The 16369-nt window shown below is 44.9% G+C and overlaps 1 protein-coding gene across 6 annotated transcripts in view; it reads right to left on the bottom strand.

Annotated features, from left to right (window-relative positions):
* Positions 1–5781: 5781 nt before the first annotated feature.
* The window catches only part of AKTIP (AKT interacting protein), an 81122-nt gene continuing 70534 nt past the window's right edge, over positions 5782–16369 (bottom strand). For 3 of the 6 annotated variants that reach the window (XM_069216329.1, XM_069216331.1, XM_069216330.1), the window contains one exon: positions 5782–6681. In XM_069216329.1, coding sequence (XP_069072430.1) covers positions 6550–6681 — 132 coding nt within the window. In that variant the 3' untranslated portion in view covers positions 5782–6549. The remainder of the gene's footprint in view (positions 6682–16369) is intronic. The other 3 variants (XM_069216326.1, XM_069216328.1, XM_069216327.1) reach the window with 1 other exon arrangement.

Genomic DNA, 16369 nt, shown 5'->3' with positions numbered 1-16369 from the left:
TCATGCCCGGTTTAAGTAATTCTGTGAATCCAATGAGGGGTACTGAGTTATCCCAGGATTCCTGTATCAATATGTCAAATGAGCTAAACATTTGGATTACTGCTGGGTCCTCCAACTTTGCCTGTAGGCCACCTATATTCCATGAGCAGATGTTTAATACCCCTTGTGGAAGTTGTTCCTTCACGATTCAGCTTTTGCCAGCTGCTCCTGTGGATAACGCCAGTGTGGATTTCCAATCAGACTGAGACTTCTGGCTTGATACTAGTCTCTTTCTCCTTTCTTCCTTCCATATTTGAACTCTCAAAGGGGATTGAACTGCTTGCTACCCTTTTGCTAGTGTTTTCTTCAATGGCTTTGCTTAGGTAAGTGGCAGCGTGTGCTCCACGCAAAACTTACCATGCACCCTTGGACTAGTTGGAATGCTGATTTTGTAATAACGGGTATGGATATCTCTCACCTTGATAAATGACCACCTCAATACCCCAGGCTCTCAAGAGGTCCTTCCTCTCCATGATTTGTTTAGGGAGATCAGGCGCTGAAAAGATAATGAGCGTTGGGTCAGTAAGCTGATTGCTACTATAAAAATTAATCCAAGCAAGAGGCAATGTCATCCGTGGACACATGTTGGAGGTCTGGAAGTGTTTTTATAAAAGTTTTAAAATGGTGGAGCGGTTGACATCTGTGGGGGATCTTGAGGTGCATTCCAGGATCCAAAGCAGCTGATGGTTCAACTCATAGCTGCTCGTGCCTAGCTGAATTGGCCAGTTTCACTCTGCAGCAGGTTTTGCTCTGTGTAGGAGGTTGTTCATTTCTCTTCCTACTTAGGTTGGTCAAAGTTAGTGGGCTAGACTATCCTGGTGTATTGTTTTTTGGCCTTATCCTCTGCTGACCCCTTGAGGGACTTGCTCTTTCGTCCATTTGGTCGCTGACTACTATGGATGGATGATGTCCTAGCTGTGTCTTTTTTATTGGGGTGATGACATCTGGGTCGAGGTCGTTCTTTACTGCTACATGTAAGTTGATATTTGAATTGACATGGGAAGTACTATCCACATTTTGCCTTCCACTTAAGGCCATGTCCTCCTTATTTAATTCTATGGGCGGTAATCTCAGTGGCCTTAGACTGTGCAGACTTCCTGCCCTTTCTTGCACGTTTTCGTTCTCTTTTTGATATTTTCCGGGTTGTGGGGGGTTCTCAAAATGCCCAGAATTGTTGGCAGCTAGTGAAAGTGCTTGTGCCGTCAAGACCTGCTTAATGTGGTTTGCTCCTATATTACTTTCAGCAGAGTCCCTTTTTTTTGCTGCAGTCAGGGATAAGGCCACTTGGGAGGTATAAGGCCTGCCCTCTGATTTCTCCACCGGGGGAGCAGATGTCAGCATAGTAGCAAGTAAGTTGACCTATGTGCATTCATCTTTTCGGGCGGTGCAAACTTTAATATTCCTTTCAGAATTAGCAGCAGTTGAAATAATCCATCTACCACCTCTTTGCAAGAGCAGATGGTAAAATCATTAAATTGTTTGGCTTGGGCCCTGGTTATCAAAGCGTTTAGTTCTTCCAACTTGCCCTCTATTCTGGAGACAAATACCACCACTGTATTTAACAGACCGACCTGGATATCCATTTTGTTAGAGTGAAACTGAAGTGCCATTACTGTTGCCTGCATTGAATTCAGGATTGTGGCCCACATTTCATTTGCACTGGTTACCGCAGAGGGTTGTGGATTGACCTTGTGGTCATCCCTTGAGTCTCCTTCAGTCGTTCTTACTTAAAGTATTTCTTTATGTGAGGCTTTCTCTTCCTCTAGCATCCTGTTTGAGGTGTCCCATTTAATTGCCAGAGGCTCCTGCTCATTACTTTCAGATCCACACATAGGGAAGGGGTAGAGTTTAAGGCTGGAGCTCATTAAGCCATCTTGCAGAGACTCTCGTTCTAGGATTTCCACAGTTGCTACCATCTCTGAATCAGGAATGGATAGGTTAACCGGGCTAGATGTCCAGTGGTGATTGTCAGAGTCTGAACAGATGTTCCTCATAGTTTTTACTTGTTTGGGGGTGTGAAGGGCTCCGAATGCAGGGTTTGGGACTACTGGGGCTATGGACAATACTTCTCCCATCGGAGGCTGCTTCCCCATAATAACTATTGTTGGTAAAAAGGGGAAGTGGAGGCGGTGGCTCCTCCCTGGCCTTCTTCCCAGGGACTCCTTTAGTTTGCAACGCTTGAGCGAATGATGGACCGCCCCCTGAGCTTTACTGGATTGTAGCCAATGAGTCATTCTTATTTTCACCACTGATGCTTGTAACAGAATAGTCATCAGTTATCTTACAGTAATTGAATAGGACATTGTAGTTTGCTCCCTCCTCCTGGGAAGACCAGTTTTTCTGCTGATCGGTCTCTCCACCTCGCTTTTTCCATGCTAATATTTTGCTCAGCCGGGATAATGCCCATTTTGTTGATTGTGCCCGGTGCCGTGAATGGGCTGAGACGGTCTAAGTCACTGCTCACTCTCCTTTTTGCAATTACTGCATCAGGGGCATGATCTCTTTTCCTTTTTCTCTTGGTTTGGTTGATAGCGTTATTTCGTGCTTTGCCTGACCTCATGCTCCTTTTACTGGTTGATTAATTTGTCTGCTGAAAGGGGAGTTAGTCCACTCTGGGGGCTTTCAGCTGTACAACCATGAACTGTAAGAAAGATTATGGTCTTGCTCTGTTCTTATTCTATTCAACTTTGTTCAGGACTGCTCTCCAATTGCTAGGCTGTGCACCAGATATTAGTGACTTGGATAAATCCCCCCGATTATGCGTTTGACTATTATCGTGGCACTTTCATATTCTTGCATCCAAGAAAGTTGAGAGGAGTGAAATCGAGAGGGCAAGCAGGGCTCGCTAGCTGCCCCGCAACCTGCACCCAGGCCTAGCCGGACCGCTTCTGCAGCTCACTTTTTGCAATAGAAAACTACGGCTATCGTGCTTGCTTCACCTGGCAACTCAATGCCAGTCCAGTGCCGAGAGCTGTGCTAATTGGGGCAGGCAGCGCAACAGCAATACTAATAATGTAGCGTGGGGCTGATAACCGAACAAGTGTCTGAACGGTACTACCTCCTTTTTTTTTTTGGCAATTCCACTTGTGGTTTTAAGACTTTTTGGCGGGGGGGAGAAGGTTTAGTACCTGCTTTCGCCAGCTTTCCCCCACCACACACCTCTGCAGCTTTCCATACCTTCATTCCATCCCGTACTGCTTCAGCTCCGCACTGCTCTGTCATCGCTTGGCCTGCTTTAGGGCCTTCTGGGTGATTTCTCTGGGTAACTGAGCCCCGCACGGCTCCACTGACAACCCAGCACCACCTCTCTTCACAGTACCAGTCTTCCTCAGAGACTCGCAGGCTGAGGGGAGGTGGGGCGCCCGCTGGGCATCAGGAGTCCTCGCAGCAGCCACTTGGCTGCTCATCTTGCGTCTGTAGCGCACCCGCTTGTCTGCTGTTCGTCGTCCGACCAGACCTCCTCCTGACCGATCAGACACAGACCGCCAAAAAGAAAGAGGAACGTCCGGTGGCCAAGGTGCCCAAGACGCACCAAGAGGCAGAGGAGTTCAAGCGGTTTGGCCGCTCATTCGTAGAGTCTGGCAACTCAGCTCTGCACTTCTGCTTCCGTTGAACCAACAGGAAAAAGTGCTGAGTCATGTGTGGTGTATATAGATCAGATCAGAGGTGGGCACCTTCGACAGCCGTTTGTCAGTCACACATTTGGTATAAGAAGTTGGCTGTCCATTTGTACCATTTAGCAACCATCTAAGCTTTTGTTGTATTTAAGTACTTTTCTCCAGATTCAAACAAGACTTTGGTTCAGTTTCAGCGGTCTGTTACAGGCAGCCTTGTTGTAGAACTGCAGGCAAGTGTTCCTAGGATTTCAGTGGTGGCTAGATTGAAGTATCACCACCTTCCTGATTACAGTCCACACGAGGGGAAAAAAAAAAAAAAAAAAAACACACACACACACCTTTCCCTGTAGTTGTAGTGTCTGTGTCCGAAAAGGTGTGTGGAAGGAGACATATGTAATGCCCAGCAGTCCTCATAATCCTGGGCTATGTGTGCCAGCATGTTTTAAATTGTACCACACAATATTGAAGAATTGGGAGCATCTGTGAGCATAAACGTGAACGGACTGGTCTGTATAGTTTCATTTTATTTTTTTAGTTTCACAGTTGCCGTATTTAGTTCGATCCATTGCGTTTGTAGTCATAGTTGGTTTTTCACCTCCTTCAAATAAGGTTTTTGTTAAAGAACAATGTGATTGCTGCTTGGCTGCCAGTGTTGATGGGCGCCTGGCTGGTGGTGTGTGTAGTGACTTGCTGCTTGTAACTACAAACACATTGCCAGCCAAACGCTAGTCCACACACTTCATCAGCTGGTGTGATTGCTGTGTCAGTCATGTGGATGTATGAAAGTGATGGGCCCTTAAATGGCACAGTCTGTTGATGTGAGTGCTGTAATGAGCTAGGCCCGCGGCTAACGGTGTGAATGGTTGTTTGCATCATCCATGAAAGGTGTGGAATGGCTTGTAAAGCGGTTGACTTGTCGCGGCTTCACAGCTCACAAGCCGAGTCATTGGTTCAGTCTTTTTAACCTTCAGTAATAAAGAGTGCATTTCATTTTTGTAAAATTTTCTTAATAAAACTTATGTTTTGTCCCTTTCACTCGCGAGAGAGCGCATACTTGCGGTACAGATGGGAATACAGCAAATATTTGCCTTCTCTGACTCTCTGCCAGGGTGTACATTGTCTCTAGGGAAAAATCTACCAACTCTAGATATGGACCTGCAATCCGCACCGCCGATGCATCACAAAAAGTGACTAACTGGCAGCGCATAAGGCATGTAAATATGGCCCTTAGTTTTTCAGAAAACCCTGAAGGAGCCACACAAATGACCCCTTGCTGAACTCATAACTGAGTAGTTTTTCGGGATCCACCAGGGGTTTCAGGGCAGATTCCACCACCCACAAACTGTAAGAAGATTGAAAGCACAAAAAGAAAGTTTTCTGAATCAAGTCTGCCTATTCCAGATACCAGGGAAGGGGGTGATTTTTAGCCCCACAATCCTTTCAGATGCCATTTGCAAAGGGGAGGGGCACACTTTCTTCTGCAGCACTCACCACCCCCCCACCCAAAAACTTACCTATATCTTGGATAATTTCTGATCTACTTTTTTGGGGTGGGGGATAAATGCCTAGCGGCAAAAGGGGTTAAAAGTGGCTGTGTATAGGTAGTTTGGTTTGTCCACCTATTTTGGGTAACAATGGGTTTTAACCTCACTCAGCAAAACAAGACTATGGAATGAAGTCAAGCGTCAGCTTCTAAAACAATAAAAATAAATTTAAAAAAAGTGGTATGCAAGTGAGCTGGACAGTAGTTAGGACTCGCCTAAAGCTACGAGGCTATGATGTGGAAGGCTGCTATAAGAGGTCGGAAGTTTTTGTCAGACCCAGAAAGGTAAACTTCTATGCAAAAGCCAAATGAAGATCATATACATAAGAAATACAAATAGCAACCAACCACTTGTGTGGCAGTTCTGCTAGAAGTAATATGAATGATTTAAAATATGTAGTTTCCGTTTATCCAAAAACTTTAACCCATTGTTTCACTGGTCATTACGTAGCAGCAGCCAGGACAAGAGGCATGTTTCATTTTAAACATTTGTAAAATACGCTGAACTAACGTGAACGTTTTTGATGCCTTTAACATAATGCTAATGCTCTAGCAATCCTCCTGTGACAGAACAAGAACACATCAAGTTTCATTAATTTTATTATCTTTCAAAACAGGTCAATTAAAAACACATTAGTCACCATGAAGGGCTGGTATTTCAGAGTAATTATTATGCAAAGGCATCCCCCCCATAAATCTTAAATTTAAGAAAAATATTAGATGAATGATCATTTTGGAAGAAAAACGTCATGACAAAGTTAAAGATATTTGTCTTGGTTATCACAATGTGATCAGACGAATGTGCGCTTAAATGACAAATCCGTTTTCTGAGGTTCCAACAGCAGAAGCAACCTCTGCATCTCATTCCAGGTAAAGTTTTTGACATGGAGGTTATTTAACAAGTTATTTACAATAATATATCCTAAATATATTTACAAAGCTGAAACAAGCCATTTAAAAACAAATATTGTTCTGACTTTCTATACAGCATGTAGTGTAGCAAAAAAAATATGTCACACCAGTCATCAAGCCAATCATGCTTCATTTCTAGCATATCCATTTCTCAAAGCCCCAACCAAATAAAATAGAGTTCACACATCTCATTACAGAAGTGAGCAGGGTCCAAGAAATCAGCGTATAGCTATTGCAATGTATAAAGAAGAATGCTGACAGTCCATATGAAGGCATACGATTACATCAGTAAAAACTGAAATTTAGTCAATCATCTATTTCAGCAGGGTGTAAATCTGATTTTACAGTCATGGTCATAATTAAGTTAGAGATTTGTACAAATCCAAGGCATAGAGTCAGCCATGTAGCAGCGGCCCCTGCTGTCCTCGTGCCCATTGGCTAGAAGTGCTGTGCATCAGAGCTATGACTGCAGGGTTTCTCCTCTTTGCTGAAAGGCTGCACCGACCCAGGCTTCACCCAGGACAGTCCTGATACATGCAAACCTTTATTTTGCTGATCATCTGGCTTCTTCTACAAAGTGATTAAAAAAAAAGATAAGTCAATATGCAAATAAAACAGAATAAATACAAACAACTTCAAAAGTAGCTGATCTTCAAAGAGTTGAGTGGGTAAAAGCAATGGCCAAGTCAGATGCGACTAAGCTCTAAGAAGCACTCTTCCACAATCTGCAAACACTATCAGTTTGTTGCAGATATGTCTATAAAGCATTAACAAAACAAGAATAACGACAAATGCCAAACAAGATATTGCAAAAGCCACCAATCACTCACAGGTGTTGAGGTTTAGACGCGCAGGTTATGCAGAGCGGGATACCATACGGTCAGACAAGCGGGGGTGTTCTAACAGCTGAGCTGAATGACAATTTTACCGTCCTCGAATGAGCAGCAGCGAGAAGGAGGCAACAGAGCTGTGTCTGCTTTCACGCCACACTTAGTCAACTGCAGCACAAAACCAATCAGATACTGTAGTCAAATGCCCCCTAACCCTGGCTCCCTTTTGCCCTTTGCAATTTTGCATAAAAAAAACGATGCAAAAGTTTGTTCCTGCTAAACCGCACCCACTTCCCAAAGAAAAGAAAAAACTTTTGTAGCACTAACTGAAAAGGGCTTTATCACCTTAACTAAATGGAACATTGAAAGGCATGGTGGCACACTGGGAATTATTATAATTTTTTTTTTTTTTTTTTTTTTTTTTTTTTAAATGCAGTGGCCCTTTTAAATCAGCATCCTAGTAGACTTACTCCGCACAATCTTGCTGTGCACCCTAAATTTGCACCATTGTTACACATCTGCCTTGCTCAGAATTACTGGTTTTGCCCTTACGAAGGGTTATTATATCTCATTACACAAATGAGTACTTTCTTCGAAAGTGATTGCTGCCTTCTCTTATGCCCCAGTCATTTAAAGTCTCACCTCGCTCCTAAGTATCCCGTTCGTAATCATTTATGTTTGGTCCTCCCCTCAACGGACATGTGGTTTAGGCTAGTCCTTTCAGCAGCAGTCTTGAAATTAGGGGACAATAGGTCTGTTCTGCAATATGGCACAGAGCACGGTTAGCTCAATGAGCTCTGAAATGAGTTAGAAGCAACAACGTTTTCGGATTATTTATACTTCCAGACAGAATTATGCACCTAAGTCACTTAAAAACTGGCTCACCATTTTGTCATATGGCAGTTACACTGATGGAACAATTGCTCAAGTCTGCAATTGTTGCCCTTAAGAGCTGACTCCTAAAGGCAGGATCTAGACTAGGTCTCATGTGTTCCCCAAATTATGATAAAACGATCCTTGAGTGTTATACAAATCATCATTGCCTAGTGACTATTGCCACTTTGATGGGCAAAACTAGGAAGTGTGACCCCCACCTCAAACTTGTCACTGCCATAACATGTAAAGATATCCTACACCTATCACTAACCCAGTGGTTCCCTAGCATTTTTGACCCATGGCTCCCTTAAACTATTGGCTGCGGTTCCCCATTAGGTTACTTTTTTTGGGCTAGTGGGGGGGTGGGGATTTAAGCTTGGCTTAGGGAGTACTTCAATTTTTATCAGTGAAAATGATCGTGCCCAGGGCAGGCAGGTTGAACAAGGGTGTCTGGAGACTGGTGAGTGAGCCGATGGCTTGAAAAGCCAAGATAATATATGCTTACATACCTGCCAGCATTCGGTGACAAAAAGAGGAGGGTTTGCTAGCTGAAAATAAATTACCACCAAGAATAATAATGATGTCAGCAGAAATGATAACATACAACTTTTGCCACCGCCATGTCATCACTGGAAATGGACCACAAGACTCACCGAGAGCCGTGGGGGGGGGCCGCCGCTGGACTAGGCTCTGCTCCCCACAGCCGGCTTTCTCACGCCGGCGCCGCGCAGACCCCGGGGCTGCAATCGAAGTACTGTCTTCCCGGTAAGGAACTGATCGCCACTGGCCCCCGCCCCGCGAAGCGAGCTAGAACCCGCTCCCACCCCAGCCAGGGGTGCCTGGGACTATTTTAAAGGCTGGGCTGTTTGGGGCTTCTTTCCTTAGGCACGCGGCTCCTCCTCACTGCGAGAGTCAGCAGTGTTGCTCGGTGCCTCTGCATGAATTGTGCTCAGAGCGTGGACTGCCGAGCCTGCCTCTTCCTCCAGCACCCGGGGACTGATCGTGGGACAGGATCACAGCGGGGCAGGGCCACGGGGATCTGCTGGTTCCGCTGCATCCCTCTGTGGGGGACATGAAGCGCAGCCCAAGAAATCCACAAACTGCTGCCAGCGAGGAGGAGAATCGCACAAGCTACCTGCTGCCCGAGGTCCCTTTCTCCCCCGGACTTTCCCTTTAGTTAAGAGTTGCCTGACTCCACACGGCTCTCTATCTCACCAAGCAAATTTGTGCAACTAGGATTGGATTGAAGTGGGGAAGGAGAGGCTTTTTGCACGATTATCACACACATAATCTAAAATCAATCACCAGTCGAAAGCACTCAAATATTGTCTGTCAACCCAGGGGTGGCAGCAAGGATGACATGAACACGTGGAAGGAAAAAAGCAGCAAAGAGACAAAGGCTAGGCTCACCAGGGGAAGGTCAGCACGAGCAAAACATGAATCTACCGAAAGGAAAGCACCCCCAAACCCAGCACAAACTAAGAAATCGCCCTGCAAATCTCCAAGTAAAGGGAAAAAAAGCAGGATATAAGATCACAGATTTCTTGCTCACTAAGAAGGAATCAAATACCACGAGCGCCTTAATGGATATAGCTCCTGCCGACGACATGTGCAGCTGACGTGAAGACCACGCAGGACATAGAAAGGACCTGCGCGGACCTGGGAAAAATCAACACACCAATTCCCCAGCCAAATAAAACCGGCTTAACGATCAGCACAGAAATTCACAGATGTTATCTAGATGATACTTTTTCCACTTTAAACCTCAGTAACTGGAACAACTGGGGTAAGAGTTTGTGCTGCACTCCTTTTTCCAAACAACCCTTGCAAGTAGAGAACGACAGACTATCATAATTGAGGAATTTCCGCTGATCGACCTTTCAGATACCTGCTCAGATACACCTCAGGGAACTCAGTTTGCAAACAACAAAAAACAAAACGGAGATCTACCTGTAGTACAAGCTCACCACGAAAAGATATCCCATCTTGTAATACATCAACTACAACAACATTAGATACGCAAGCATCCTCTGCAATGGAGCAACAAGAAAACTAGAGGAACTTGAAGACTCACTAGACCACACAACGGGGGCTAAAGCAAATGTAGAACCATCAACATCTGAAGACTCGTGGAAGGCCTTGCTAGCAACAATGGATGAGATATCAGCAGCCATCCAATTTCAAGCAGATAAGCAAGACACTCAGGTAGATTTACTCAACATCCTGGCCATCCACACTGTGAGCTTCTGCAACAAGCTACAATCTTTGAATGATTTGATAAAGAGGGCTCAAACCCACTCATACACTCAACAGGTGACATGACAGTGCTCCATCACAGGCGATAACACAAAGATCCCTGGATATCCTAAATGACATCTTGAAAGAGGTAAAAATCCAGACCCTTAGAACTGAAGAGCATCTTAGTAGTTGTGGCGAGAAGACCCCAAAAAACCAAACAAAGAAGGATAACCCACAAAACGCAAAGATATCCCATGAGGAAAGAAATAATATCAAGGCTATTCATTTATACGAACAGGGAATGCCTCAGAGCAACAGAGGGCAGATCATGCCTTACCACAAGAAATGGCACCCCTCAAGGGTGGATCGAAGGATTCAATTCCCAACAATTCAATAGTGGGGGAATCATCCCTTACGAAACGGGAAACAAAACGAAAAAGGAAGGCACGGAAAAAAACAAAGGGGGTCCAGCAAAGCTGTATATGGAAATTGTTTGCTAAATCAAATGACACGCAGTCCAAGGAATCAGAAAGCACTGAAAATAGAAACAAGATCTGCCAATCTAGACAGATCAGGGCAGAACAGCCAGCCAGTGAGGACAATTCCACGGGCGAACCAAGCACTTTTGTTAATCAGTCAACATCACAGCAATAGTCTCCGAAAATCCCCCGTTCCAGCAACAAGCAGGGTAGCAGCCTTTTGCAAGGAGAGACAGCCTTAAGAGAATTCCAGGGAAATGGAACTATCATCAGGCAGTGTCCAGAACAGGGAACACCGCAGTCTACTGACAGGCAGGAAACTGGCAAAACCCGGAAACATAACCCTCAATGCACAAGCTCCTCACACAACAGGACCGTAATAAATCAACCTGCAGGCAACAACAAACAGATATTAGATCATGGTTACCATCCTTGGTCAGATGATTGCACAAACAGCGTGGCACAAAAAAGAATCCCAGGACACCAGACAGCGCAGGGCAATACGGCCCCAGAGGAAAATAAATAACTTTTCATCCCTTGCTATAACTCGAAGGGGGCATTTCACATTCTAAATAGAGGCACCATACTAAAGTTAATAAATGCGAATTTGCCCCTGGCTCACATTTCAACAACAGAATTGAGGACCGTGGAGTTTAGATAGAGGAAACGCTGACATCCTGGGCCACGTCGGCCAATATTGATCAAATTCTAGCACATCAAGACACATTTAGCGCATGGGGCATCGCCCTGCAAAAACTAGAACCTCCCAGATACCCTTACCTTTTGGTACAGCAACAAAAGAAGGGCGGCTCAATCTTAAAAGGGGCCGTGGGAGTAGAAACCTCCCTAAGCAGTTGGGACCACATTACTATTGTAAAGCACCAAAGCACGTCCCATCCGGACGTGCACCAAAAGATCTTCATTGGTACTCCCTCAACAGTCAAACAGGCTGGAAGGCAAAATTTAAATAACAATTACAAATGGTTCTGACGAAAACCCAGAATATATCCATATTTGCTCCTGGAACACTCACGGTTTAAAAAATCTTGTTACTGACAGGGCGGCTATGAGTTTCCTTCAGCAGTTTGAAATCATCATGTTGCAGGAAATATGGTGCATGGAGCCGATACAAATTTTGGGTTATTCTGGGATAGACGTCTCTGCAAAACAACCTCAAAAACATGGACACCCCAAGGGGGGCCTCAACATATTGCTCCATAAAAATCAACTGGGTGATCAAACAGATCGACCTGGGAATTTGAGGCTGCTACCAATAAAATTGGAACATCAGGCAACAACAGAACTTTACTATTGATCAACGTATACGTACACCCTAACAAAATCCAAAACAGTGGAAACATTGAAACATTGACCAATATTCTAAAAATGCTGCAGAAACAAAATAAGGACGCAATCCTCATTTTACCTGGCAATTTCAACCTTGATTTGAGAAAAGGCAGCACAAAACACTCTAACGGAACATGCACATATATAAAATTTGAAACCCTGGGATTGTGCTGCCTGGCGCCTCTCCCTGAGGACGCCTCATCCGCGCAAGTAACCTTTTCAAGCGGCATAAAAGAATCCAACTTTACATTAATAAACGAAACCGCATTGCCACTGGTTTCAGCATATAGGATTCAACAACACACAGAGAGCGATCACTTTCCACAACTTATTAAGATCAGGAATGAATGGAATCGGCTCTCCACTGCTAAGATCATAATTTCAGCCCCAGTGACTTATGATACAAAAAGACTGAAATGGAAGGGGCGTGCCTTGACAAAGTAATGGAAGTAGTGTACCACAGTGCAGGCACAACGAAAGAGCTCAAAGAATCACTAAGAGTACAGGCACTAGAAGACCACCCCCAAGGAGAACGAGTGATTGCTTGGAAGCATGTGTGTGATTCTTTAATAAATACATTTTCCATCAAAAAATGTCTCCCAATTGTGGTCATAGAGTCAAAAAACAAAGTCAAGAGTCGCAAATTACAAAAGCCATGGTTCAAAAGGACATTGCGCAATTTGAAAAATCGAGTCTCTAGAGAATCAAAAAAAGTCCTGAAGGACGTACACTGGGCGAGGAAATCTGATGACACAAGGCTTTCTGAATTAAGAGCCAAATATACGAGGATCTGTGGACCAAGCTGCTCATGTCCAACAAACAGAAAAATAACAAAAAGTTCTGGGAACTAATAAACGGACTAACTAAGGGACAAAATCGGCACACGTATGCAGGTATTGATGCAGCCACATGGGAAGCCCACGTACAGACAATGTTCTCACTCCCAGAGCACCATGCGAAGGAGGAGGCCTCACAGATAGCCAATGACTCAAGTAAGATTAATTTTGGCTTCTGAGTGACAACGCAAACAGACTTAACTCTAAACGGAAACGAAGGAAAGCATGCACTAATGACCATTGACATAGAAATGCTAACAAGCCTTATTAAGAAACTAAAAATGGAAGGGGCAGCTGGTCAGAACGGCATTCCAAACGCCTTGTTTAGAGGAGACCCTTCATTCTGGGCATATTATTTGGTGCTGCTTTTTAACGAGCTCCAAGGCACTACGGGTCTCCCAGATGCATGGAAAGGCAGCATTATTCACCCTTTATACAAAGCAGGTAACCCCGCAAATCCTTCAAACTACAGGCTAATAGCATTGATAGACGTGGAAGCAAAACTCTATGCATCCTGCCTACTGCAACAACTAGCAGAATGGATTCATGACAGACAGTTAATTCCACAATGCCAGACAAGTTTCAGAACTGGTATGGGTGCTTCCACCAACCTGGCAACCCTGGCCCTGCTGGGAAACAAAGCCAGACTTAAGAAAAAAAAAGGCTACTAGCGTGCTTTATTGATCTAAAGGCAGCCTTTGATTGTGTATCAAGAACCCGCCTATGGGAGAAATTGAAAGGGTGGGGCTTACCATGCAGCATCCTTGGCGCAATTATGGACTTGTACACAGGTACTTGGGCGCAAGTAAAAATTTGAGAGGGCAGCCACCTTACCAACAGAATATTAACAGCAAAAGGACTCAAACAAGGGCGTGTATTGGCTCCCAGGCTGTTTAACTTGTATCTTGCAGACCTAGCCGAGGCTCTATCTCCCGTAAATAGCCACCCGCCAGTATAAGCCAAGAAAGGAATTGCATGGCTACAGTACGCAGACGACATAGTTCTACTCAGCCTAACACCTGTTGGGCTACAACATAGCATCGATGCATTTTACACATACATAACAATGCAAGGCCTAGAATTGAATTTGAGTAAAACTAAGGTTGTCCGCCTAGTTGACAGGAAGTTTAAATCTGCTTCATGGTTCATAAACGGATCCCGGGTGGAGGTTGCACCCACATATAAGTACTTGGGATTCACTATGGAACGCCTCCTGACTTTCAAGCCGCAGATTGCTGTCGCTTAAGCAAAAGCCCTCTCATTGACCTATGGTTTTAAAGTTCTAAAACAAAAACTGAGCTGCTCTTCATACTCCCACCTGCTTTCTGTCATGGCAGCACGGCTAATGCCCACCATCACTTATGGTGCCGAAATTATGCTGGGGAAGGAGGCAGTTTTTTTCAATCAAGTCCAGACGAAGGCCTACAAAACAGTTTTTCGGATACCACGACCAGCATCTCCAGCTCAGGTTAGTTTAGAATTGGGTCTGAAAAACTATGAATTTCAGAGTAGATGTGCCTTCATTAAACAATGCTGGAGGTTGCGTGCAGCCGAGACTGGTCCTCTAAACAACCTATGTTGGATGGAAATTGAGGAGCAACAGCGACAATAATAAAAGCACCTGGGGTCATCACTTAAATAACTGCATTAAAGCACTAGGTTTGCTAGAAGCCTGGGACCAGAACCCAGACAAAAGGGAGTTTTTTCGGAAGGCAAACGCTGTCACTAAGAAGAAATCTTTAAATTCTGATAAACAAAAACTGGCAAGCAGACAGCACGCCTGGACTATAACAACATCGTACAAAACTTTACGGGCACAGGAATACCTAGCAGCAACCTTCAACCAGTCGCTGAAACATCAGTTCATGCTTTTCCGCTTTGGGTTGATGGAAACAAAGGATATGGCCCCTTCATGGAGACAGCAGGATCCGACACATTCCTGTTGACTGTGTGGGTACAGACAAGAGAACACATTTTTTGTGCATGCCCGGCTTTGCTAGGCCTCAGGATATTATATCTAAAAAACATTTTTAAGACACTGAACATACGCTTATGCAGACCGGCCATTATAAGCTGGCTTAGCGGACTTTCAGTCCTGTTTTCCTGTCGAGGGACCAAACTCATGGTACAGGCTCAGAAAGAATTAGTGAATAAAGTTGAAGCAGAGTGTGCAAGGGCCACTATTTTATGATTAGTAAAGCTCCAAAAGTTTAATTACAGCCAGGAAACAGCCCTAGGTACTACTTAGGATTCTCACTAAGCTTCACTCATTTACTATTATAGTGTTGGTAAGGGAGTAAGAAAGTCCTAAAGTTAAGTTCTAGACCAAGGTTGGAATTAAGTGGAGAACATTTTAGCTATGCACAACTCTTTATCATGATATGTTTTAGTTTCAAATATGCTTTTATGTTTTTATTATGGGTTTCTATTAACATAATGAGTAGGCAAAGTATCTTTAGTATTATTATGCATTTTGGAATTGCAATGGTTTTAATTAACCGAATCAATAAACTTAAACTTGAAACTTTCTGGTAAGAGTTGAAGGTGCACAGACCTCTCCTGAACGTGCGTTATTGCTTACACACCTGCCCAGGATCACACCTAATCCAGGAATTTGCCTGCAAATTAATGTTAATCTCAGACCTCACATGCAGCGTTCTCACAGACAATAACAATACAGCAGGCTAGGTAGGAATAACACTTCTAGAGAGGAGGAGGACATGGCGGGCTGCGTTAGGGCCGTAGCTCACTAGACGTGACGTCTGCCGTACCTGGGGGGGGGCGTGGCACCCACGCGGAGAGGATCGGCCGAATGTGTTGGGAGGAAGCGCCACTCCCAGAGAGCCGCTCGCGCTGTAATCCGGACGAGGCACCCGGCGGGAGACTCCGGCACTGGGGACGTGCCGCACTGGAGCTCCGCCGGGCGCGCAGAGGATCGGCAAGGATTCCCCTTCGGGGGAATCCTGGAAACGCCAGCACCGGCAAGGCTCCCGGGAAGACATCCCGGGAGCTTGGTAGCGCGGTTATACGCGCTCCCTTTGACATACCAAGAAGAGCCAGCGAGAAAGTAGCTGGTGCTGGAGCCTCAGGCAAGGCTCGAGAGGAGGAGAAGAGCCCCGCCCCACCCCAGCCCTCCATCAGCTTATGGCAGGTAGGGGGGCAGGGGTTGGAGATAAAGGGGGACAGAAGGGATCCGGTGGTTAGTAATAGCCTAGGGAAGCTGAAGGGAAAGGGAAAAACCCCGGCTCTGGCGAACTGCCCAAAAAAAAAAAAAAAGGGATTGAAGGAAGAACACAAATAAAATATAGACTGACACCCTCTTTAAGGTCTTACTTTAGGGCTGGGCCAGAGGATATTGTGCTAGTGCCGGGGCAAGGGAAAATGGATACTTTTGTGATTAAAGACGTTGGAAGTGGTACAGATGCTGGTAAGGAGGCCGAAGAAGGTTTTTTCCCCCTTATTTGCAAATTCAACCTTGCACGAGAATACTCAAGCTGGCATGGGTGCTGATATGATATGTCAAGGTGATATGCTGCCCACTCCACGACAGGAGGAATTAGGCCAAGTAGCACAAGTCGTTAGTCCCCCCCCAGATCTGAGGCATACCCCCTCTATGGAGGAAGTGATCCTCTCCATATCGGAGGATATAAAG

This window comes from Pleurodeles waltl, chromosome 12, assembly GCF_031143425.1.
Source record: "Pleurodeles waltl isolate 20211129_DDA chromosome 12, aPleWal1.hap1.20221129, whole genome shotgun sequence".
Classification (NCBI taxonomy): domain Eukaryota; kingdom Metazoa; phylum Chordata; class Amphibia; order Caudata; family Salamandridae; genus Pleurodeles; species Pleurodeles waltl.
The sequence above is the reverse complement of the archived record's forward strand: the minus strand, read 5'-3'. Positions and strand labels throughout refer to the sequence as shown.